Source organism: Petromyzon marinus, chromosome 11 (assembly GCF_048934315.1).
Source record: "Petromyzon marinus isolate PM22_M1 ecotype Great Lakes invasive population chromosome 11, UKy_Petmar_22M1.pri1.0, whole genome shotgun sequence".
NCBI classification, from domain to species: domain Eukaryota; kingdom Metazoa; phylum Chordata; class Hyperoartia; order Petromyzontiformes; family Petromyzontidae; genus Petromyzon; species Petromyzon marinus.
In genome coordinates this window covers 13,426,820-13,452,624 of record NC_133677.1, presented here as the reverse complement: position 1 = coordinate 13,452,624, position 25,805 = coordinate 13,426,820, and the positions used below count along the sequence as shown (strand labels likewise).

General features: G+C 48.4%; 2 protein-coding genes across 4 annotated transcripts in view; both read left to right on the top strand.

The window, feature by feature from the left end:
* XPNPEP1 (X-prolyl aminopeptidase 1) overlaps positions 1-2,587 on the top strand; it is a 49,238-nt gene extending 46,651 nt beyond the window's left edge. For both annotated transcript variants that reach the window (XM_032951953.2, XM_032951952.2), the window contains 2 exons: positions 305-403; positions 1,959-2,587. In XM_032951953.2, the coding sequence (XP_032807844.1) occupies positions 305-403; positions 1,959-2,075 (216 nt within the window). In that variant the 3' untranslated portion in view covers positions 2,076-2,587. The remainder of the gene's footprint in view (positions 1-304; positions 404-1,958) is intronic.
* A 3,030-nt stretch (positions 2,588-5,617) lies between these two features.
* Positions 5,618-24,747, top strand: LOC116941194 (uncharacterized). Of its 2 annotated transcripts, none has more exons than XM_032951956.2 (6): positions 5,618-6,861; positions 13,311-13,556; positions 14,900-14,995; positions 15,796-16,428; positions 18,320-18,424; positions 21,986-24,747. In XM_032951956.2, the coding sequence occupies exons 1-6, from the start codon at positions 6,337-6,339 to the stop codon at positions 22,157-22,159; spliced, it is 1,779 nt and encodes a 592-aa protein (XP_032807847.1). In that variant the 5' UTR covers positions 5,618-6,336; the 3' UTR covers positions 22,160-24,747. The 2 variants fall into 2 exon arrangements, with proteins under 2 accessions (XP_032807847.1, XP_032807846.1); XM_032951955.2 differs by having other exon boundaries at positions 18,320-18,430.
* Positions 24,748-25,805: the final 1,058 nt, after the last annotated feature.

The window sequence follows — 25,805 nt, the reverse complement described above, 5'->3', positions numbered from 1 at the left end:
ACGTGGCCAACCGTGCTAATCGGAGGTGCAAAGTTTGAGCCTTCCTTCATGTACCGATTTTTCATCCCAAGTTCAATTTAGCTTAAATTGTTCCAACAGTTTGTGTAAGATCTGACTAGGTATGAAAAATAGCAAGCATTGTCTTGTACTGATGGATTGCAGAACATCTGGCATGGTCCCGTATCATTGTGTAAACCTAGTTCCTATGCATACCCGATTTCTGACAAGGCACAAAAAATAAGACATTTAATCATGGGCATTGTTGTACAGTGGATTGCAGTTTAACTCTGTGTTTTTTCCACAGTACAACTTCAAGGACCGAGGCTCACTGACCTTTGAGCCACTGACCCTGGTACCGATTCAGCTCAAGATGATCGAGAGATCATTGCTTACAGAGAGCGAGGTGAGGCGCTCGCTGTCAATCAGCGCACCAGAAGCATTCATCGCACACGTGTTCATGTGGGTATATGTGGAAACAGAGAAACGAACTTCCGCTTATATATGCTTTATGCACTGAAGAATGCCCCATAATTTTATGGAGTGCCCTTGCCGATAACATATGGTAATCCAGCATCCTTTGTTTAACAAACCTGACTCTGCTGATGAGAACCAGAAGGTTGAAACCGTTTCAGATGTTGCATGCTTAAATAAATTCTGCTTGATAACATTAGACTGGAAAGCCAATAGGCTGATGGACTAATATTTCTATTTGTGTGGAGACACAGATATACTTTTGAATATGTATGATTATATATAACTAGATTTGAAGCTTTTGTGACTGCAAGGATCCATACTCTTTGGTTCTATTCGGTAAAGTCACGTAGGTAAAAAATAAAACAACAAAAATCACGACGTTTCGGCCACAACACAAGTAGCCTTCTTCAGGTGAAGGAACAGAACTGTCGGGACGACAGCGCTTCAATGAACGCTGCTATTGATTCGTAGCGTCTTTTAAGCTGGGTGAGAGAAGTGAGGCACCTTGACAAAGGAGTTTACATATCAAACAGGATAATTTAGCATTGAAATAGCTGAAGGATTAGCTTGTGAGTGGTCATAGAAATAGCTATGTTAAAGTCAAAGCCTACACAACCCACAGAGGCACCTAGTACATGGACGCCAAAGGGGCTGCACGACCCAACTATAATACAGTAAACCGATGTGAAAAAACTAAGTCTAAATTACATCAATATAATAAATGTACTCAATATATTCTTCAATAAGTTGAGCTATTAACAGCAACTGGGTATACACTTCGATGGTGTGAAAAGGGAATTTTAAGAGCTGCGAAAGTTTGGGGTACCACTAATTGAAAAAATATACTGTACCATTGAAAATTAGTTTAATGTTTGGTTCGATTTAGAACATCTTTCCAATGGTTGCTTAATTTGAAACCATCTTCTCGGTTGAAATTGTGTCTGTGTTTGTAAATCTGAATTGCCTCGTGAACAAATCTCTGATAAAAACACGTGGGTTTGCAAAGAACCTTGGTATCGGAGAAAATTATATCGTGATCACCCACAGTGTTGTAACAGTGATCAGCTACAGCAGAAGAATTCGTTCTGCCGTGTTGCAAATCTGATTTGTGCTCGCGAATTCGGTCAGAGACATGTCGCTTCGTCTCCCCGATATAGCAATATTAGCCACATCACGCTGGGCAGGGCTCTCCAGAGGGGGGGGGGGAGTGGTTTCCTTTCCTTCGGGAAGAAGAATGTCCAGGTGCCATTTTTAAAAAAGACTCAGAATCAGACTCAAGTAATTGACCACAAAGTAATCTGGTATAGGTCATAGTGGAACAAGTGTTTTATCCACTATGACCAATCGTGCCGGTTCGAATGAACACCCTTCAGGATTGTTACGCCCTGAAGTGTTCTGCTTGTAGCTTTGGCCAATTTGTGCCTCCACTCTACGTGGTTCGTGTTCTATTGTAAACGGTGACGTTTCTACCGTTGTGTCCACAGATCTCCTGGGTGAACAAGTACCACGAACACTGCCAGGAGGTGGTGGGGGCTGAGCTGAAGAAGCAGGGCCGAGAGGATGCCTTAAAATGGTTACTTAAAGAGACGAAGCCTTTTTAGATTTCACTCGAGGCGTATACAAAAAAAACACCCGTCTGGACAATCGTCTAATCCAGCAGGCAGTGAGTCATCCCAACCAATATCTTTTCAACCAGATTTTTAAATATCGCTGACCAAGCCAATAAATCAGCCAGCCATGCAGAATAAACCACTCTGTCTTGGCCAGGAAAATAAACATCAGGAAACCTGCAAGTTATGAGTGGAAAGTCCTTTACAGACTGGCTGTGAGTCATCGTAACCAGCTAGCTTGTCAGCTCACCGATTAAAAATCAAGCCAGATAGCCAACTTACAATCCAGACATTCAAGGATGTAACCTGACACTCAGATGGTTATCGAGTCATAAATCCAAGTGGCAACAGTCTTGTGCCAAATTCAAACCAAAAATGTCCTTGATGTACGCTCCACTTTACCCCTGAAATAAAGTTTGAATGTGAACTTTTTACGAATATATAACAATCCTTACATTGGTTGTACTGTGGCAAGTTGGAATAAATGATTTATTAATCTTTGATCACTTTTGTCTCTTTAGCATCTGGGTGTTACAACCACAAGATGAATAATGTTCTGTCATGGTATAAAAACAGCCTCGTAGTAAAATTGGATTATGTAATCACATGGAGGTGTGTGTTTAAAAGAGCTGATGAGTATTCTGAACATTAGGATAATGCATTCAAAAATGAAATGCAGTTTTTACAAATATGCGTATTTCATTTGTTTTTTTTCAATTACTGTTTTATGTAATTGATTTGTATTGTCCTTTAAAGAAGGGTGATTTTGTTTTGCAATGCGTACTGTATTTAATATACGAAAACACCACAGATGTGCTTCTGCGGCTATCTGGAACGCGCTGATATTAGGAAGCCACTGGAGCTATGCACTTTTAAATCATCTCGATTGAAAACGAATTTCTATAGAACTGCTTTTTGTGTTTAGTTTGCTGTCCTTCCCCCGCACCTTAGCTTAAAGCGGTTGAATATGTATGGTGCGAAAGAAGTTCACCATACAACTACATTCACGAATAGAAATGCTTAACTGGGGACTGGACTGAAAATATCGCAGAGCCTATGCACAGCTATCCACCCATCCTTCACACTGGATGACGTATATAATTAAAAAGCATCTTTATTATTTTACAAATATCCCATTGCCCCTTGGGTTGCCTACTAAAACCTCAACGAACGTCTGCGCTGCCTCCCAAAAACCTGGGCCCGTGAGAAAGCCATTATTGAACAATTAAACTCACGTGGGAATGTACCACTACCTGTATGTGCAATATCCATGGCCACTCCACTATATTGCTCCACCTTTAGCTTCAAAAATCCCTTTCAGACTCCCATTGAATACCCATAATCTTAACACCAAGGCTAACTTCCAGGCTTTGGGTTCATGGTTGGTCCATTAAATTATGGCCAGATGTGTTTCCGAGTTGTGTGCGGGTTTTTATATTGTCTGTTTGAAACATTCAGGCTGTCATGCCCATCCTGGGTTTAACCAGGTTATGAGATGCCCTGGAAAAAAGAGACTTCCCACATTTATGCCCCGGCATCATGAAACATACGCACGTTCATAATATTGTACAACATCTAAACACAACTGCATCTCAAGACACAGGACAGAAACTGCTGGCTTATGACGGGGGAGCCATAGGCAAAATAAAAAAAAATATCTAGTACCTGGGCACGAACAGGGCCATGGAGTTTACAGTGGATGGTTGGGGAGAGTTTCCATACCTGTCAACCCCTTATCAGTGCCTCACTTATTACAGACCGATTCAGACCTTCATTCAACAAAGTCTCATCCGTGAGAAACACAGACAAAAACTTTTTTTGCCCGTATTGAAACGGCTGTACGCCGTATGGACCTGAAAACTAAATTTCCATGTACAAGGATATGGGTAAACCGTATGGTTTGACGGGTATAAGTTTAATAATATTGGAGCATATGAGCGAATGTTAACTAGGGGATTACAAATCCTTGGTTGCTGGAGCATATTGTGTGTCGGGAAACACATTTCGTTGTGCCCATTAACTGCCTGCAAGCCTTCAACACTTCACGTGGTCTCCGAGGGCACCTCGTCTGACAAACAATGGTGATGTTTGTGGTGGTGTACTTGAATTTTGTAATTCATTTCAGCTATACCTTTACACGAATTTAATGCACCCTTTATGTCTGATATGCCCTTACACGAATGCAAATCTTGTGTAGATATACCAGAAACGATTGAGATTTTTCTTCATGCAAATGTGCACCGATCATCAGCATGGTCACAAAACCTCCAGACAGTGAATATAAAAGAGAGAATTTGAATATACGAGAAAAGCATCCTGGACTTGAGAAAAAAAACTTTCAACACTGCACAGGAACGCGTTAAAAAAAATGTTAGTCACGATTTAGTGCACAACTGCGTGCGATTGTAAATACCTGGCTCAGGCCAGGGGGACCCTGTCACGTGGCCTATTAAACTCGAACTTTTATGGGGATTTTTTTGTGGGCGTCAAATCGCACGCCGTCTTGACCACTGCTGTAACTCGACTGCTGTGGGCACGACTTCTCTGGGGTTTCTCCCTCTGGTGATGTCACTATTTTTCCCCTGCAGTATGGATATTCTGAGCGAATTTGCATCCTAGATTTTGTGACCTTTGTGGGCTTTCCCCGGGCGACAGCATTTTGTTAATCCGCCGTAACGGTTCGGCACAAATTGTAGCGATTCTCTGGGACATCGTTCAGAATTAGGAGCGATTTCCAGGTGCGTATCGAGCATCCCGTATCATCAGTTCACGGCGTGTCACAGTCAGTCACTATTGTTTAATGACATGATGTGCAATTAAGAAATCTCAGCTGACGATATATTCTTATTTCCCATTGGTTGGGAAGCTGGGATTGTAATCTAGAATGAACTCATTTTCTGTGATAACTTATTTTGTTTTGGTGCTATTTCTATATTTATATAAAAAAATATATTTTGTTTGGTAGTAGGCTTTTCATTTGCTTGGTGTGTGTTGAAATTCTTTCACGCCGTACGTAGCCAACCGCATATATGGGATTTTGTCCTTATATATGATTAATGTACAGCGTTGTAGGATGCTGTTGGCATGAATGAATATACAATGAAAGTATTCATATTCTTGGTTCTTTCGGTAAAGTCACGTAGAAGGGAAACAATACTTTACCGAAAGAACCAAGAATATGAATCCCTGCAGTCACGAAAGCATTAAATCAATAATGAAAGTATTGTTAACAATTGTAAACTGTCGTGTTGGGGGCCGTCCATAAATGACGTCACGCACCTGGGGGGGGGGGGGGGGGTCAGACATTTGTGACGATGTGTGACGAGTGGGGGGGTTTGAGAAATGTGACGTCACATCAAAATGCGCAACTTTAAATAAATACTGTATAGATAACACGTTCTACTTAATTAAATATACTTTTTAATAAATGTTTTCTCCTACAACATCAGAGTCCAGCGCCACATTAAATACGCACTACAATGACAATAGTTTAAAGCGATTTGAAACGTTTTTTTATTTTTTGGGGGGGGGCAGAGCTTTGTGACGTCATATTTAAGGGGGGGGTCTGACTCCCTTGGCAGTATAACACGAAGGCTTATCCATAATAAAGGTAGTTTGGGTTAGATCGCGTAAATACAAAAGTTTCGTTGGACAGCCACTTAGTAAGATTTGTCACGCAAACAACTTCAGCGGCAGACCGGGCGCGTGGTTGGGGCAGTTAAAAAATTTTTTAAAGCGCCGCACAATTCGTGGTGGCCAGGTTTGATGTAGCGACACCTAGCGGCTGCAGAACGTGGCGACTCCTTGACTCCTTGCCTCACTCGTCTCTGTCGCTCTGAGGCCACCAGCAGCCCCCTCTCGCTCTTGTGGTCGACGAAGGAAGGGAGGAAGGAGGAGGCTTCTCGTGGATATCGCGCTGCGCTCGCATCACGCAGGACACTTGCCGGACGAAGAAGATCAACGTCTGTGGGGGGCCCTCGGCTCTCCGATCGATGGGCACGCCGCGACAACGAACACCAGCTTCTACTACAACGTCTTCTACTACTACTACTGATGTTGTTGCTGGTGGCGGTGGTGACGGTGTGACTTTTTAAGCGGCGGTTTTAAAGTTTAGGCTGCGGGGTTGGGGCGGCGGCGATAGACAGCGGGGAGCGAGAATCTTGCGCGGGGAATAATATCTCCGTCCTGTAGCCGGGAGGGAGCGACATCCTCGTCATCCTACGTGCTGTGGGTGTGTGTGTGGGTGGGTGCGATGGGCGACGTGGCGGCCGAGTCTGCCCCGAGGAGGAGGCAGCAGCAGCAGGCCGGCAAGCTGTCGGCGAGCCTGCGCGGCTACGAGACCCTCAACGTGCTGCTGCACGAGGCCCGCACCGAGTCGGGCCTCCTGCAGGAGCGACTCGCCCGGGCCCAGCTCGAGCTGCGGGCCGCCCAGTCGCGGCTCGCTCGCTACGAGCCCTGCCGGCTCAGCCTGGACGCAGCCGCAGCCTCCCCCGCCGCGGTAGCAGCAGCCGCCGGCGGTGGTGGTGGAGGAGGAGGAGGAGGAGGAGAGGCCGTCACCGTCACCACCACCACCGACGGCGGCAGCGGTGGCGGTGACGGCGCAGGCGGTGGGCGGTGGGCAGGAGGAGACCCGCCGGTGGTGTTCACCGTGCCGGGCGGTCGTCCCCTGGTGGAGAGCCTCGCCCTGGAGGTGGCGCGGCTGAGTTCGCGCCTGGGCGCGCCGAGGGAGCGCGGGGGCTGGGACCGGGAGCTGTCCACGGGCCTCGGCCCCGACGAGGTGAGCCGCGGGGAAACCACGCGGGGCTGACGAGGTGGGAGGCCTCCTCCTCCTCTTCCTCCTCTTCCTCCACCTCCTCTTCCTCCTCCTCTTCCACCTCCTCCTCCACCTCTTCCTCCTCCTCTTCCTCGTCTTCCTCCACCTCCTCTACCTCTTCCTCCTCCTCTTCCTCCCCCTCTTCCTCCTCTTCCTCCTCCTCGTTCGTCCAGGCACGGGCGCAGCCGCCAGCGGGAGGCTGCGGGGGAGTCCCCGCTCAGAGGGTTCCCGAGTGCGGGGGCTACTTTGGTCTCCTCTTCCCCACGCTGGTCGCTTGCCTCGCAAGAGGTTCCAGCGCACTTGGGGAGGCCGGCGAGCTGTTGGTTGGGGAGTTTATACCGATGGTGGTGCTGGTGGTGATGATGTTGGTATTGCTGGTGATGATGATGGTGTTGGTGGTGATGGTGGTGTGTGCGGTGTTTTGTGAATTTTAAACGTGTAGTGTGCAGTATCCTTGTGCTCTCTCTCTCGTGTTCAGAAAGAGAGAGTTGGGGTGGAGGAGGGGGAGGCTCTTTCGCCGACAAGACATCACCGCTGGGACGAGGATCCCACCACACATTTTAAACCATTGGGGGTTTGACAGCAGCATACCCCAGCAAGTCAACTCCTTATCAACCCCTTACCTTATTACAGACCAATTCAGGCCTTAGCGGTCACCCCGTGCCCTTATAAACCTCAACATTCATCTTACAAAGTCCCATCACAGGGGAGAAACACAAACAAATAGACACGCGGTTTTTTTTTTGCCGTATGGACCTGACAAGTAAATTTCTCTGTACAAGATTATGGGGTAAACCGTATGGGTTGACGGCAATTATAATGTCGTGTGCAGTCGGATATAGGAGTGTGTAGGGAATACCTGTCACCCCCTGGTCAGTGCCTTATTACAGACCAATTCAGACATTATTGATGAACCCAGGTATCACGACGGGGGTCCTCACTCAAGGCGACCACTCGGCGTGGTGTCCTCGTCACACAAAGACAAAGATCCCCCGTGTAGCCTTAACAGACTTGGGGCAAGTGCTGTTAGCGAGCAGCACCTATGAAGGCCGGCACGGCACACGAGGGGTGGGTGGCCAGCACCACGCCCGACCGCCTTTGTCTCCCCAGTGGCGATGTTTACTACACACCGCACCAGGTACTCATTTGAGGCTGAGTCGACCTAGGGGAGGCCCAGGACCGGTACAGATAATCGTCACTGCGGTGTTGGCCGTGAGCGGGAATCGAACCCGGGTCGCCGGTTTCGTAGCGCTAACCGCTGCACCACCGCTCCCTCCACTGCTGGATGAAGACTCTCCATCCGATCTCACGATCCATTCTTGTACCGTCACCTGTCTCTTCTTTACATTTGAGTTTGTGCCTCTGTGTTTACCTACGTACAGTTTGTGCATCCTTAGATGTACTGAACATGACGGTACATAGTTTGGGGTTTTGCGTGGCCACAATCGCCCCAACTGTGGCTTGTCTTTGGGGTCGTCCATAAATGACGTTACTATGTGTGACGATAGGGAGGAGGAGGAGGGGGTTTGAGAAATGTGACGTCACGTCAAAATGAGCAACTTTAAATAAATATAGACAACACGTTCTACTTAATTAAATAGACTTTTTAATAAATGTGTTCTCCTACAACATCAGAGTGCAGCGCCACATTAAATACGCACCACAATGACAATAGTTTAAAGCGATTTGAAGCGTGTTTTATTTGGGGGGGGGGGGGGGGGGGGCAGAGCTTTGTGACGTCATATTTAAGGGGGGGGGTCTGACTTTTTGTGACGCCATGTGACGAGGGGGGGGGGTCAAAAATCGTCCAAAATCGCGTGACGTCATTTATGGACGGCCCCTTTCATGTATCTCTGAGTCTGGTTCTCTTATGTATATCTTTGAGCATCTGCCCCTAAGGGAGCGGTGGTGTAGTGGTTAGCGCTTCGCTGTGCTACGAATCCGGCTACCCGAGTTCGATTCCCACTCACGGCCAACACCACAGTGACGATTATTTGAACTGGTCCTGGGCCTCCCCTAGGTCGACTCAGCCTCAAATGAGTATCTGGTGCGGTGTGTAAACATTGCACGGAACAATGCTTTGTTTATAAGTCCATTGTCTCTCCTCCGGCCGCTATGGGCAGGAATTCCACACAACTCTCTCATTGTTGATTTAAAGCTTTCGTGACTGCAGTAATTCATATTCTTAGTTCTTTCGGTAAAGTCACGTTGAAGGGAAACAACTAAATAATAAAAATATATTATATATTTTATTATTTTATTTAAAAATATATATTATATATTTTATTATTTTGTTGTTTCCCTTCAACGTGACTTTACCGAAAGAACTAAGAATATCTCTCATTGTTCTCTACCTCCCCCCTCACTCTCTGCCCCCCCCCCCTCTCTATTTAAGGCCTCGACACAGAGGCGTTGTCTTTCTGTTTGTCTATGTGTGTGTCTCTATCTGTGTCTGTGTGTCTCTCTGTGCGTCTCTCTGTGTGTCTCTCTGTGCATCTCTCTGTGTGTGTCTCTCTCTCTCTGTCTCTCTCTGCTTGTGTGTCTGTCTGTGTGTCTATGTTGTGTGTCTCTCTCTGTTTGTCTCTGTGTTGTCTCTCTTTGCTTGTGTGTCTGTGTGTCTATGTTGTGTGTCTCTCTCTGCTTGTGTGTCTCTCTCTGCTTGTGTCTGTGTGTCTATGTTGTCTCTCTCTCTCTCTGTGTCTCTGTGTGTCTCTCTGCATGCGTGTCTGTGTGTCTATGTTGTGTGTCTCTCTCTTTGTTTGTCCCTGTGTTGTCTCTCTCTGCATGTGTGTCTGTCTGTGTGTGTCTCCGTGTCTGTGTTTTGTCTTTCTCTCAAATTTAGCAATCTTTGTAAGAACGTAATCAACCTGGTGGGGTGTTGACTGTTGTGTTGACCGACTCTCTGTGTTGTGTTGCATTATATTTCTAGGTTTACTCGGTTTGTTTTCTCATTGGTTCTTACCTGATGATGGTTGCTTGTGTTGCAATCGAAACGTCGTATTCTATTATTTAATTTATTTTCTTTCTGCTTGACTTTACCGAAAGAACCAACGAGTAATTACTGCAGTCATCAAGTGGTGATAATAGTTTTTTATCCATAATAAAGTGTTTTTGTAGCATCGCGTATGACTACATTAATGACATATTTACGCGATCGAACAAACAAACAAAAACCCCTTTATTATGGATAATATTGGTCGCGAAAACCTACTACTGCGTGTTAAATGGCTTTCATGCAAACAACGGCCTGCATGGGATGCATTTGAGGAGTTTTGGTTCCGTTTTGCAGGTTCAGTCTTGTTTGTGTGTTGGTTTGTGGGTGTGATGTGATGTGTGTGTGATGCCTGGGTGTCAGTCATCCCATAACAGCTGGGTCCGCCTCGTGACCTATCAGCGACAAGGTCCTTCGACACATTGGCCTCAAAGTGCACCTAGCCACTTATTACCGAATGGCGGCTGTTATATGAGTGTGATGTGTGTGGTTGTCATTGTGTCTGGGTGTGATTGTGTGTGTGATTGTGTGTGGGTGTGTGGCTTGTCTGTCAGCATAGAGCTGGGTGACCTGAGAAATCTGTTGGACAACCAAATCGCTCTCGAAATCACGCAACTCGACCACCTGCGACTGCTTTGTCCACCACATCTGAGCGGGTAGTTGCTCAGCGGCCGAATTAAACGGCGCGTTCAGGATTGCAACAACCAATCACAGTTCACAAATGCGCAACGCGATGAAGTCCATCACGAGAAATCGCTGAGCGGATCGTTGCTTGAAGGTGGAGTATGCCTCTGCTGTGAGCAACCGGTTGGGCAACCGCTCGCAACTTGTCGCAGAGGCGTCCGCATGTGAGCAATTCAGATGCACGTTCAGGATTTGGGATGGTGGGTGGTAGCTAGTCGGCGTCCAAAACGTGGTGCTGCCGGGTGTGTGGTGTCACGAGGTCAGTGAGTGACCTGACGGTCCCGTGCTGACTACGACAGCTGATTGCGTTAGGGCATATGTTACGTACGTGTGCTGAACTTCTATTGCACCGTATGTAGCCAAACGTGCTAATCGCAGGTGCGGGGGGAAGGGCAACGTAAGGCAATGTTGGCTAACGAACGTAAGTAGCGGATCGTTGCTTGAAAGCGGAGTAAATATATTTAGTTCACTGAAAAATGGATGCGTGTGTCACACATCGAAGATCTAAACTGTCACACATCGATGACTTCATTTGAAAAACTCGTATCGCAACTTATGTGCAACTCAGGAACCACCATTACCACACAATGCAATTGCAAGCTGGGAGATGCACTGGTGCCGAGGTTTATTTTACAGCAGTGTAATATATTAGTCGAAATAAACACATGGATGTAGCAAGCTTGAGCATTTAACATGTTTACGATATAGTTGTCGTGGCATCCAATGGAAAGCTTCGGTAAGTGATTGAAGAACTGTATAAAGAAGCCCTAAAGTTGAACCGAGTTATTCATGAACAAAACAAAAGTCGTGCACAGGTTTGCTAAGGGAACTAGAACCTGTGGAAGGGACACAACTAGAAAACAACAGCGCACATCATCGTGTCCACGCCCGTTCGCTGCGACCTTGAACTGACATCGCACGGTCACGTGATTTCAATAATTTGCGGTCTCTGTACCACTTGTTATGCGTGGACCCTGGTGTATCGTGAGTGCCGATTTACGCTGCATTGTGTGTGCAAATCAAGTATTCTTCCCTCTGGGGATGCCGATTTTAAAGCGGCGTGTCGTACGGATCGTTCAATTGATCCCAGAGCGATTACTCCCAAGCAACAACTTGCATTTTTGAATTAATGCTCCCATTTTCAACTCAATTGTGGAGCAAGAAAGTGTTTTGTTTAACGAGTGTTATGATAGGACAGCTTCAAGTTGGTTTGTTTTTAACCAAGGTGCGAACTCAAGAGAGATCAGGATGAGTCATTTGCAAGAGTGACCTGGGCCACATATATGACACCAGAAATGAAGTGTTCACGGGATGAAAACCACATCAGTCTGCGTGACTTTCATATATACAGCACGTTGTGCCAAAACTTATCCCGCACGCACGTAAAGGGAAGTTGCCAGCGTGTAATGGCGATTGGCGCGTCGGACTTGCAGTCCAGCGGTTGTTTGCTCGATCTCCCAAGCGTGGCTGTTCCAATGATGGGCCAAGTTTCTTGTCAGATGGTTGCGAGCTGAAATCCTACCTGGGGTACGACTGAAGGCCATTGTTGTCCCTCCAGGGTTCGTAAAATTGGCACTCGTTTGTCATGCACAGTCGGCGAAGGAGCGCGTTGCGTCAAATGTGACAGCATTCGCATAAACAGCTCTTGGCTGCCATGTATCGGCGTATCTCGAGTGATTTGTTTGACCCGCGGGGGGGGGTCGCGACCATGGGGAGGGTGGCACCACTCCTTTGAAGGTCTCAGTCCACTTGGAACGTCGACCGCCGACTGAAGTGCGCAATCTGCTGGAGCTTGCGCGTCAAGGCGGGGCGACGTGTCCACAAAGTGACGGCTGTCTCCCTCTCTGACTAAGCTCTTGATCGCGAGGAGGACCGGTCGCAGATGCAACGTTGACGTTCGTGACGAGGTCAAGCCATCGGATGCCAAATTAGTCCCGTTTTGTGGAAAGTCTCAATTACTCTCTGGGGAGAATGTCTCTCACCAAGGGAATGTTCTATGTTTACCCCTCATCGGTCATGGCAGCCACCCCATCGCTTATTCCAGCTGAGAGTTCACATTGTGGCAGCGTACCGTGGGGTCACTGAAGTGTGAAATGACTGCTTGGCATGGTGGTGCCAATATCACCGTTGCTGGGAAAACGAAATAGTGTGACAATGTTGACTGCTGGCTCTACCAATTATTGTTGTTGTAGTATAATTTATCATGTAGGCTTTCGCGACCAATATTATTCATAATAAAGGTTTTTGGGTTAGATCGCGATCTAACCCAAAAACCTTTATTATGAGTATAATTTATTTTACGAGGAGATAAAATATATGCTTTACTGATCGTCACAGGTGCTTACGAGCACATTTGCAGCAATATTCTAACCAGATGAATAAAGATAGAAGTGTATATTGTTACCCGTGTGTTTATGATTTGGGGGCAAGTATCCACATTGCACTAAGAGTTTGATTTCTGAGCCCGGATGATAATTATGATCGGTAACAAGTGATTATCTGAATCGGTTCGGGGCCCCCACCTTCACCAACCCGTGCTGACCGGCGTGGTGAAGTATGGTCAAACAGCCTCCATGACCAACAGGGCGTGGGGGAGGCCTTCATTACAGTTCATGCATTGACAAGGGGCTGTAAATGATACTAAATCTATTTGTGATTGTGTTGGTGTTCTTTTGGTCTCCTTGTCTTCATTTTCACGTGCGTGTGTGCGCGCGCGCGCGTGCTTATACCTGTACAGCTGTTGGATGTGATCCTGGTGCTGGAGCGGTCTCTGTCGGAGAAGGAAGCCGAGCGGGCCGAGGCGTTGAAGGACGGGGCGGGCGAGGACCCGCCGGGCGATGGGGCCACCAGGGAGCGCGGTGACGTGCCCGCTCACGAGCTGCGCGTGCGTCTCGCTGCTGCCACCGAGATGTGCCAACAGCTCAGCCGCAGGCTTCGGCAGGACGGGCCGGGCAGCACGAGAGTTCGGGACGCCGTTAAGGAGGTATAATAACCGCCCCCCCCCCCCCCCGTTGTGCCCAACGCGGCGATCGTCAGCGCGCGATGCCTGCCGTAAGTTGTCTTGCGTCGATGCGGCGCTTTGGCGACCTGCGGCTCCGGAATGCCGCGTGCCGCCTCTTCACCGGCTGCTTCGTGACGTTATTTTAGAAGGAGCACCGTCTCATATGTACATTGCATTGCGGCCCTTGAAATATTCTTGACATGTATACCGAATTTGAACAAAAAAATCCTTGTTATTTTGGTTGCCCGACTCTACAGTAATGTACGGTCCTGCCATGGTGCAACGGTGAGCGCTTTTGTAACTTTTTGACCCCGCCCCTACTAGACATGTTTGGAAAAAGAGCTTCATAGCTCATCGGATTTCCTCAGGATAAATAAAGATTTTGATTCTGCTTGTACTGGACTTGTAATTCATAGGGTCGCTGGTTAGATTTCACGATGGACTGGTGAGCACACTGGACTTGCAATCTAGAGGTTGCAGGTTTAGGGGACGAGATGTTAACTCCCTCGCCTGGTATGCAGGAGGTTGTGGGTTCGATCCCGACCCTGACGCCTGTTGTATATTTGAAGTTTGCCTTTTCTCCGTGTCGTCGTGTGCATTTTTCCCCGGGTCCTCCGGTTTTTCCCTCCACATTTAAGAAACACTGCTATTTCCACGTGATGCTAAGCCACTTCGAACGAGCTATCATTTGTGGCCAGATCGCTTCTGAAAAAGAGCTGCATAGCTCCGTGGGCTTTACCTGGAAAAAAAAAGTTTAAGTTTGTTCTCCCAGCACGGCAGTTGAAACGATGAGCAAGTATTTAACGCTTAGTTTTTACCACGCACTGCTGCGGACATCTTCATCTCATTCGGCAGTGCGTGGTGAAAGATTGTGAGAGGATACTCTCTAAACGTGGCCTAGCATGGAAACAACAGTAGTTTGCGTAAAAATGTACTTTCAATTTCGAATCAAATATTTAACAAGATTTTGCCGTTGCTACTGTGTTCGCAGGTTTGCAGAAACCAACAGGAGCGGTGGGGCCTCGCGTGGAAAACCGGTCTTTGCACAAGTGCAATAAAACAAAAGCGGTTACTCGCATACCCACGTTCGCCTTGACTTCCACCCGCGGCCTTGCTGATGGTGTTTGTCATTAAGAGTCTAATCGGGGGTGAAACCGGAGCCTTGTGCGTGCGTGAGACAGGAGTTGTCAAGGGAAGTGGACCGGCAGCAAAAGGCTTGCCCACCTTCAGCCTTGACTTCCACCCGCGGCCTTGCTGATACTCTGTTTGTCATTAGTCAAATCAAGGTTAAACGGGAGCCCTGTGTGCGTGCTTGCGTGAGACAGGAGTGGTCAGGTGAAGCGGACCGTCAGCAAAAGGCGTTGCAGCGATTGGCTCGACTGGAAGAGGAGAACGAAAAACTGCGCAGCGACCTGAGTCACGTAAGCACAAAACGCCGCGGCGCATGACGCCCACCCTCAGCTTGCCGGGGTGCCGAGTTGAAAACCTTACAGGGCTACGTGAGGAGGCCTCGGTGAACACTGCAGTGTGCGTGCAGCTCCGCGGGAGATGTTCCGCGCACAGGGATTGACGACGCAGGTCTTGCGGACGAGGTGCGAGCGGGGACTTTTACAGGTCATTGTCGCCGAGAGAGACGAAGGCCGGTGGTTGAGATTGAGCGATCGCGTCCAATAGGACGTGGAGATGACGGAGCGATGAAATTGGCTCGCGTGCATGCGCTAGATTGATTGTTACGTTACAGGGGTGCTGAGGTGGCGAGATGTTCACTACCTCGCCTGGTATGCAGGAGGTCGTGGGTTCGGTCCCGACCCTGACGCCTGCTGCTGTATATTTGGAGTTTGCGTGTTCTCCCCGTGGTTGCGTGTTTTTTTTCTTGGGTCATCCGGTTTTTCCCTCCGCATTTTAGAATCAACATTGCCACGTGTTTAGAGTATTTGGCTGCTGTACATTTCCACGTGATCAGCCACTTCCTTGAGCTATCCTTTGTGGCCAGGTCGCTTCTGAAAAAGAGCTTCATAGCTCAGTGGGCCTTACCTGGTAAAATAAAAATAGTTTAGGTACACATTTAAGATAAAACATTGTATTCATGTCCGATTTAAATATTTTACTCCTCTGCATACTCTCTGCCAACGCTTGGCACGTTGTCGTTAAGAAGTTCTTCGTTACTTTTGCCAACGCGTCTTTTTGTACCGCCACACGGCCCACGCTGCCCCGGAGCCAGGAGCGGGAGGAGAACGTGCGCTGGAGACATTACGAAGCCTCGCTGCAGGAGTGCATTCAGAGCCTCCAGTCGCAGGTCTTGGGGCTGCACGGCCAACTCGCCGCCGCGTCCGGCGAGGGCGGCGGCGCGGCGGCCTCGAGCGACCCCGCGGACTCGCGGCACGGCGGCGAACCGGCGGCCTCCGCAGCGCCGTCCGGAGCCGTGTGGGGGACGGGACGCTCGCCCGCCTCGCGGTCTTGGCGCCGGCCGGATCACGCCAGGGCCGTGCCGGTGGAGGCTCCGGACTCGAGCCAGCGGCGAAACCCCGGGGAGGCGACGTCCGTGCGCTGCGGGGACGCCCTGCAGCGGCACTTCGACGTGGAGGAGCTGAACGCTCTGCGGGCGGAGGTGGCGAGACTGAAGGGCATGCTGGAGGAGATTCTCGGAGGCCAGGATGTGGAGGAGCTGGCCTCGCTGAGGGCCTTCGTGGGATCCCAGGAGAATAAGATCGCCGGGCTGCAGGCGGAGCTGCACAGGAAGGAGGCTGCTCACAGGGAGCTGCACGCAATATTGCGGCAAGTCGAGGTGGAGCGCGCGGATGAGCGCAAGTCTTCAAAAGATTACAAGGAAAACATCGACTTGCTGAAGCAGCAGGTGAGTGATCCTCGTAGCTGGAGCATTCGCGATCAACGATGATAGTGGTGCTCGTTTTGATGAATGTGCTGTAATTGCTTAGGTTATCTGTGCTTGTGTAGGGTTATCCGTGGTTGTGTAGGTTATCCGTGGTTGTGTAGGTTTTCCGTGGTTGCGTAGGGTTATCCGTGGTTGTGTAGGTTATCCGTGGTTGCGTAGGTTATCCGTGGTTGTGTAGGTTATCCGTGGTTGCGTAGGGTTACCCGTGGTTGTGTAGGGTTTTCCGTGGTTGTGTAGGTTATCTGTGCTTGTGTAGGTTATCCGTGGTTGTGTAGGTTATCCGTGGTTGTGTAGGTTATCCGTGGTTGCGTAGGGTTATCCGTGGTTGTGTAGGGTTATCCGTGGTTGCGTAGGGTTATCCGTGGTTGTGTAGGTTATCCGTGGTTGTGTAGGTTATCCGTGGTTGTGTAGGGTTATCCGTGGTTGTGTAGGTTATCTGTGCTTGTGTAGGTTATCCGTGGTTGTGTAGGTTATCCGTGGTTGCGTAGGGTTATCCGTGGTTGTGTAGGGTTATCCGTGGTTGCGTAGGGTTATCCGTGGTTGTGTAGGGTTATCCGTGGTTGCGTAGGGTTATCCGTGGTTGTGTAGGGTTATCCGTGGTTGTGTAGGTTATCTGTGCTTGTGTAGGTTATCCGTGGTTGTGTAGGTTATCCGTGGTTGTGTAGGTTATCTGTGCTTGTGTAGGTTTTCCGTGGTTGTGTAGGTTTTCCGTGGTTGTGTAGGTTATCCGTGGTTGTGTAGGTTATCCGTGGTTGTGTAGGGTTATCTGTGGTTGTGTAGGGTTATCTGTGCTTGTGTAGGTTATCGGTGGTTGTGTAGGTTATCGGTGGTTGTGTAGGTTATCCGTGGTTGTGTAGGTTATCCGTGGTTGTGTAGGTTATCCGTGGTTGTGTAGGTTATCCGTGGTTGTGTAGGGTTATCCGTGGTTGTGTAGGGTTATCCGTGGTTGTGTAGGTTATCCGTGGTTGTGTAGGTTATCCGTGGTTGTGTAGGTTATCCGTGGTTGTGTAGGTTATCCGTGGTTGTGTAGGTTATCCGTGGTTGTGTAGGTTATCTGTGGTTGCGCTGCTGCTGCGTAGCTCGCCGATGTGTTTTCAAGTCGTCCCGCCTGTTTGGCACGTTGTCCAACGTTTCGCTCCACGTGCCGGCGGCTGCTTCAACACGTGGAGCGAAACGCCGGACAACGCACGGCACAATGGAAAAGCACAATGGAGGGCTCATGTAATTTCCTCTGTTTTGATGCAACAAGCCGGGTTACAGTGGCCACACGGAATGCAGTGTGTACACTATCACGACGTTTCGATCGCAACACAAGCGATCGTCCTCGGGCGGAAAAAATAATCCAGCAGTGGAACTGCTGAACCAGGAAGAACACGGCGAGAGAGCTGCTACAACAAGAGGTTATAGATGTTGGCCAAGGGCAAGCAGGCGGGGTCCGAGCTGGAAAGGAGTCCCATCCCCGCACGCAAGCACATCAGTTGTGTTAATGGGGGAGATTAGGGAGAGAGATTAGCATTTCAAAGTAAATGAGCTTCCGTCGCCGCGTAAGAGCACCGTCGCCGCATATGCGCACAGCAGCAGTGTTAATGGCAGAGATTAGGCAGAGAGATTAGGGAGATTGGCAAGTTAATGTCATGTCTATGTGTAACACAAGCCGCCAACTGCGCTGTGAGAGGCAAGCGCGTCAACGCAAGAGAACCACCGCAACTTACTAATTAACCATGTCAGTTCGTGGCAGGTTTAACGACACATCTATATTTAAGCGATTTAACCCAACAAAAAAAAAACCTTCTGGATGACGATGATGATGACGACCACCTCTGCCTGCCCCGCGTGCTGACCGTGAGAACAGATGATCATATACCAAGAGGACTTCAGGTCGGAGAGGAACGACCGCGAGAGGGCGCAGGCGTCTATCCAGAAGCTGCAAGAGGAAAACGCGAAGCTACGCCAGCAGGTCCTCGTAAGAAGCCACCCCACACCCACCAGAGCCGTGTTCTTCACTGATGTCTCCTTGCTGCGTCACCGCTTCTCTCTATGTACAGTAATGTATGTGTAGTGACTGTGAATGTCACTGTGTGGATGCCGGGCTTGCGAGGCCACGGCAGATAATGTGTTATTATGTGTAGCCCGCTTGCTGGGCGTAGTACCGGCCCTAGCGGGGCTTGGGTGAGCGCTGGTCAGCGCCGAGGCACCGCGTACAGCGTGCGGTGCGGGCTCCCGGTGAGGGAGCGAGAGGGAGCGTCAGCCAGACAGGGTTACGTTGGGGCATGATACGCTGGTTGACCTGCCGACATGTGACTGGATGATATTGGAGGGGGGCCACCGGTGGACGTGGGCCGCTGGGTGGTCACGTGGTATAGAGGAGCTCTGGGGAGCTTTCGGGAAAGAGCTCGAGTGATCTAGAAGGTGGGGGGGGGGGGCGAGAGGCGGAGCCAGCCCCAGCCCGGGCCGATATAACGGGGGCCCCCGTGTGGGGCTCGGGGTTCTTGACTGTTGGTGAGTGAAGATCCACGTCGGGTTGAAGAAGCCTCTAGCCACGCCGTCCGGGACCCAGCTCGTGGTCCGGACCGGGATAGCGGGACCGTGTCTAGCTCTGCCGTAGCGTGGTTAGTTGGGTGGTCACCACCCGAGTGTAGGTTACGTTATGTTGTGTTGAGTTGGTGTGATAAATAGTGTTGCTCCCAAGACAACGTCTGCGACTCAGTTGAACTCACTACATATGCAAGAGGTCCGCATACTTACTGGTCTGTTCGACGATAATGCGCAACTCTGGCTTAATCCGTCTGAGGTTCCAGTTCGATTTAAAAAGTGTCAAGACATTAACTTGTACGTATGCATGTTGAACTTCTTTCGTGCCGCGCCAATCGAAGGTGCAGGGGAAGGACAACAAAAACTGAATGCAAAAAGCAGTACGAAAGAAATTAGTTTTAAAACTAGATTTAAAAGTGCATAACTCCAGTAGCTTCCTAATAGCCAGTGGCCTCTGTGTGTTGCTGCGTCTTTCAACGCAGACAGCTTCCATCCCGATTTAAAGCTTTCGTGACTGCAATGATTCATCTTCTTTGGTTCTTTCGGTAAAGTCACGTAGAATGAGAATAAAATAATAAATTGATAAAATAAAATAACACAATAATATTCTCACGACGTTTCGGCCACAAGCCTGAGGCTTAAAGGCCGTGATCTGAACGTGGCTCTTTCACTCCAGCGCTGTCCTACCAGACAGTCTCGTCCCTTCACCTGATGAAGGCCGCTTGTGTTGTGGCCGAAACGTCGTGAGAATATTATTGTGTTATTTTATTTTATCAATTTATTATTTTATTCTCATTCTACGTGACTTTACCGAAAGAACCAAAGAAGAGCTTCCATCCCGTCCAGCATTTGATGTCTGATGTCCATTCAGACAAAAATTGTTTGATTATTTTACCAGATAATGCTCACTGAGATGTATATATCTTTTTCAGAAGCGACCTGGCCACAAATTATAGCTCAACGAAGTGGCTTGTCACGTGGGCAATGTATCGCAGCCAAATAATCCAAACGCATTTTTCTAAATGTGGAGAGAAAAACTGGAGGACCCGGAGAAAATTTCACACAACCACGGGGAGAGAGACACGCAAACTCCAAATATACAACAGGCATCAGGGTTGGGATCGAACCCACGACCTCCTGTACAGCAGGCGAGGTAGTTAACATCTCCTAGCCATCGTGATGATGAGAGAGACAGACACGCAAACTCCAAATATACAACAGGCATCAGGGTTGGGATCGAACCCACGACCTCCTGTACAGCAGGCGAGGTAGTTAACATCTCCTAGCCATCGTGATGATGATGAGAGAGACAGACACGCAAACTCCAAATATACAACAGGCATCAGGGTTGGGATCGAACCCACGACCTCCTGTACAGCAGGCGAGGTAGTTAACATCTCCTAGCCATTGTGATGATGATGAGAGAGACAGACACGCAAACTCCAAATATACAACAGGCATCAGGGTTGGGATCGAACCCACGACCTCCTGTACAGCAGGCGAGGTAGTTAACATTCTCGTCCCTCAGCACCTTCCACTGTTCCTGCCATCACTATCCCCTGATCACCTGTCCTAAATTTTGGAGTTTTGTGACCTACTGGCCTTCAGTCCTTGTCTGACGTTTCCAACGTTAAAGCATTATAATTTGCCAAACATTTAACCTTCATGGCTTTATAGTTGCACGGTGATCGTGACTTTGCGCCTGGTGAAATGTAGTGTGAATCGGCAATCACCCAGCAGTATAGATGGCTTCACTGGCCACTGTGGAAGAGTGGGCCAAAATACCCTTCTGCCAGCAGTGGCACGACAAGGCCATTGCAGGGCTGCATCTTTTACTGAACGTCAATGTTTTAGGCGGTAGTGTGTGCGAATGGCAACGAGGTACAGTGGTACCTCGGTATACGTCGTTAATTTGTTCCAGAAGGTAGGAGGACTTATACGAAAATGACGATTACCAAACGAATTTTTCCCATAAGAAATAGAGGGAAATTAAATAATCCGTTCCAGAGTATAATAAATTATATTTTATATGGCACATTATACATTCATGGGGTTGGATAAAATCATTTAGATCACTACTTATTACTAAAATGCATAAATAGAAAATAAAAATAAAATGTAACGTCACTTTGCCTTGCTGAGAGGACGATGGTGGTGAGGAAGGGGAGGAGGAGATGTTATTTTTTGGAAGGAGAGTCCCCTTCCATTAAAATTTCAGGAAGTGATCCTAACCATTCTCTTTGTAGCTTGGCTTTTCTCACTGACTTTCTTAGGACCCATCTTGAATGAATTCGCAAAAAATTCACGTTAAAACGACAAAAAAACACCACGTGAAAATTCACAGAGTTACAGCAAGGGTTGTGCACTGAACGAGATCTACTGTACAGGCAGACTGAGGAGCGGCGCTTTGTTTCAGTCGCGAACGAACGGGGTCTACGCGGCCACGCGGTGACTCATCCCGACCCATACAAGTTCTAGCAAGCGCGTCGTATCCCAAGCAAGACGTCCTATCCCAAGACATTTTTTTCTCGTCAAAACACGACGTACAGTATACCAAATTCGACGTATTCCAAAGCGGCCGTATACCGAGGTAACACTGTATGTTTGTGTGTGTGCTCTGCAGCGGCAAGATGTTAACTGCCTCGCCTGGTATACAGGAGATCATGTTTTCGATCCCGACCCTGATGCCTGCATATTTGGAGTTTGCAAGTCTCTCTCCCCGTGGTTTCGTGGATTTTTCTCCGCGTTGTTGGTTTTTCTCTCAACATTTAGAAACGTGCATTCGGAGTATTTGGCTGCTATAGATTTCCACATGATGCTAAGCCACTTCGTTGAGCTATCGTTTTTTGGCAAGGTCGCTTCTGAAAAAGAGCTGTATAGCTCAATGGACCTTACCTGGTGAAATATTTTTTTTTCAAATAGGTTTTCACTCTGCCTATGGATGTGTTTGCGTGCGTTTGTGTTTGCGTGCGTGTGGCCTCATAAGAGCTTCGAGAGGATGAGCCCCAGAGCTATGGAGGGCGGCGGACCCCATCGATCGGACAGGCTCAACCTTGACATCGAGCCGGCTGAGCGCGTGGCTGGGCAGGCGTCTCCCGAGGGCGCCACGCCAAGACCAAGAGATGAGGCGCTGGGCTGGCAGGGCGCCCGGAGGTATTGAGGCTGAGCTGTTGGCCCAGCCTCAGCGAGTGAGGATGCGCGAGCGAGTTCATGTTCCGCCCGTCTTGAGCGTTCGAGGTTTGCAGGTTCCCAGCTTCCCAGTGGCATTCGGGTCGTTGGACAGCTTCGTGGTCCATCCTAAACCGCATCTGCTGCACAAACCGTGGCAGCAGCGTGCGACCGAGGTCATCCAGAACAGACCGTACAACGCATAACGATGCAAATGCCCGATCCACAAATATGAAGGAGACATCACAGCGATACAACTCTGCTACTCCTGACGTGGTTGTCTGGATTGACCATCTGAATGTGAAATTGTAGTCGTTCTGTATCTACATCAGCCGTACGAACGAAGAAGACGTCCAGGTTTTGCTCCACGTGCTGGTTAAATCCGCAATGAGAAAACCCGCGATGGGAAAAGTCTCAAGTGTCCATCGTGTTACATATACTCCTGAAGTGCAGTGTATCGTCCGCACACACAAACAATACTTAATGTTTATATAATACACTAGCTTTACTACCCGGCTTCACCCGAGACTTGGATTCTTGTCTTGGATTAATACACGGCCTCCGCGGAGGGTGGGTGATGCGTGACGCTTCCGCATGCGGGTGACATCACAGATGTGACGTCATCGCTCACTTGCCGTGCAAAATATATCCATTATTGCGCCCCCCCCGCCAAAATATAAATGTCTATTTTTATACTTTTTGCATTGTGTACAGTCTGGAAGCTACCCACATGCCAATTTTCAAGTTTGTAGCATTTTGGGAAGTATGCTAAACATTTCGAACAGACGCACATTCACAAATTTCCCTTTTATATATATAGATTATGCTAAACTATTCAGATATATTGTGTGACATGTATCGGAAGGCCAACCATGTCCTTTGGCCAGCAGCAAACATAGTAGCATTGCATTTCATCCCTACATTTGCTCAGGTTTAAAAAGCACGACACTAATTATATATGGGTATAAAATCTCTCAAGTTCGACTTTGTTGCGGAATGGAGCCCCAGGGGAACTCATCGGCAGATCTTAAACTCCGACGCAGTGCCCCATCACCCCCTTTGTCAAATTTGGATTGAAATAGATATTCTTTCAAAAAGAAGCATCATCAAATGTATGGTTTGAAAGACATGTTTATTTAAGTGATTTTACAAACTTCAATGTAAAAAAAAGTAATCTTTTAACTTTCCTCTTGGCATATAGTTCATGCTTGTTTTGCACGTTGTAATTTATGTTATGATGTGTACAGTATTCCCTCGTTATTTGCGAACTCGCTATCCGCGATTTTGACTATCCGTGAATTGCATCTCGAACTCTACACGACTACTGCATCGAGAGAAAGAGATAAAGTGATGAGATAAAGTGATGAGAGAGCGAGAGAGAACTTCTCAAAGTTTTAGAAGCGTCTGCAGATGTTGCGTGTATGATAACCATAGGCCAATATCGTTTACCGCGATATTTGCTATTCACAAGCATCTCTGGAACGTATCCCTCGTCGTGAATAATGAGCGAAAAGCTGTACTCAAAACACCATTGTGCATTTTGATAAAAGCATCCAAATTGGGGTGTTTTTTTTAGTTTGTGCAATATCTATATTACTACTCTTTGGTTCTTTCGGTAAAGTCACGTGGAAAGAAAATCAATTAAATCTACGTGACTTTACCGAAAGAACCAAAGAGTAATTCCTGCAGTCACGAAAGCTTCAAATCTATAACATTGCTGCGGATCTCTTCAGAACGTGCGCTTGGAGTACTCGGAAGGAGCTGTTATAATTGGGCCCAGTCCAGGCCTGCTCAGGGCCCCCCGTGGGCGCGAGAAATCCGCCGCCATCGCCCGAGGCCACGCGTCTCGTTGGACGCTGCGGTCTCCGTCGACTTTTTATTTCCGATGATGATGATGATCATAAGCAATTTATGTAGAACTTATTTTGCACCGTACATAGCCAAACGTGCTATTCAGAGCTGGGGGGGGGGGTGGCGAAGCAGCAGCGGGTCATCTTCAAGATCAAGGGCATTATTATCGATGAGTTGGAGTAAGTTCCTGTTGTGCTCACAAACAAATGGCCAAATCACAGAATCTGATTTGGTTGTTTCTTGATTGAAATTGTATATTCTTTTCCTTCACGAAATTATATATCAGATGTTTTGGTGGTAGCCCCTCTTCAGATGAGGGGGACAAATCGATTTTGTGGTTGGAGATCACACTTCAAGTGTGGCAGCATTGAGAACGTTACAATGTTAAAGATGGCTGTCAGAGGAGCACATGCCACCCACGCCTCTGCAATTCACCCGTACACGAGTGGTTCTTTATCCCGATTGTAGTAATCTGTCTTATTCATAATATTAAGCTTTATTACTTTTAAGTTATATTACCTTAGTTACATTGATGATATTTTAAACAAAATGGCTTGTATTCTGTATATTACAAGTGTTGGGAATTTATCTAAATTAGACTTTATGTAATATGCTCAAATATTCCTCCACTGACGTAAAGAGTGGTGTATAATAAAGATTGTTTAATGTTTGTAAATGATGTGAACACCTTTTAAGACATTTGGTAGCAAATAAATCGTTAAAAAGTAACATTGATGCGTGACGAAATATATAACAAATTTCATTTTTTTAAATGTTCTAAAGTGACTACCCATGAATTAGTCACCAGGAATGCACTTATACCATCAGATCAGGAGCTAACCTGGATAGTGGTTGGATGGTCGACCACCGGGCACAGATCCCCCATATAGCCTTCATAGACTTGTGGAGCAAGTGCTGTTAGCGAGCACCTGTGAAGTCCGGCACGGCATACGAAGGTGTTGGGTGGCCAGCAAAGTCAATGCCACCGTCGTCAACTCGTGGGGAATGGGGAGCCATCGTGTACGTTGTCCGTGTGTACATCAGTGGGGAGTGGTGGTGCAGTGGTGAGAGCACTACGCTGTGAACCTGGCGACCCGAGTTGAATTCCCACTCACGGCCAACATCGGTGACGAATATCTGAACCGCTTCTGGGCATCGGCCTTAAAATAAGTGCCTGGTGTGTAAATGTGGAGGCCGACGTCCACCCCACCGCCCACGCCGGGCAGGTGGGGCGCGACGTCCGCCCCTTCCACTCCCTCCTCCACTCCCTCCACTGCGTCGATCGGCCCCCGCCAGGCCCCCGCCGACCGGGTGATCGGACCCCACTGCGTTAGCGCCCCCTTTGAGGGACATCGCTAAATCGCTGGCTCACCGCTGCGCGGGGTTATTCCACACACGCACACGCTAATGCTACAGCGGCGGCGAGCATGCGCGTGCCCCTGCCGGCGATCAGATTCTAAAATGTACACGCCTCACAGTTAACACGTGCGCACCTGCAGGCGATTTTTCCAACGAGCGCCTCAGGCTGCGGCTCTGCCCTCACTCTCGGCCGCTCGTCCGCCCACGCCAGCTGTTCCACACACACACACAAATCACACTGCACCGATGCTCTGTGCTAATGTCTTTATTCGCGGCGCAAAAACTCCGCACTGCCCGGAGGAAATATTTCGCGAGAAGAGCCGAGCCTAACTCTGCCCTCCGCACCCAAGCACTCAAACGTCCTACCAATGTACCTCGAAGCTGTACTCACGGCGTCGCACGGACGCTGTGAGAGTCGGAGGGAGAAG

Bases quoted from the DNA above. Each gene is read 5' to 3' on its own strand.
- LOC116941194 (XM_032951955.2), top strand. From the start codon at position 6,337: ATGGGCGACGTGGCGGCCGAGTCTGCCCCGAGGAGGAGGCAGCAGCAG. The intron at 16,429-18,319 runs GTGAGTGATCCT...CCGTGAGAACAG, and splicing joins TCGACTTGCTGAAGCAGCAG to ATGATCATATACCAAGAGGA. The intron at 18,431-21,985 runs GTAAGAAGCCAC...TGGCCTCATAAG, and splicing joins AGCTACGCCAGCAGGTCCTC to AGCTTCGAGAGGATGAGCCC.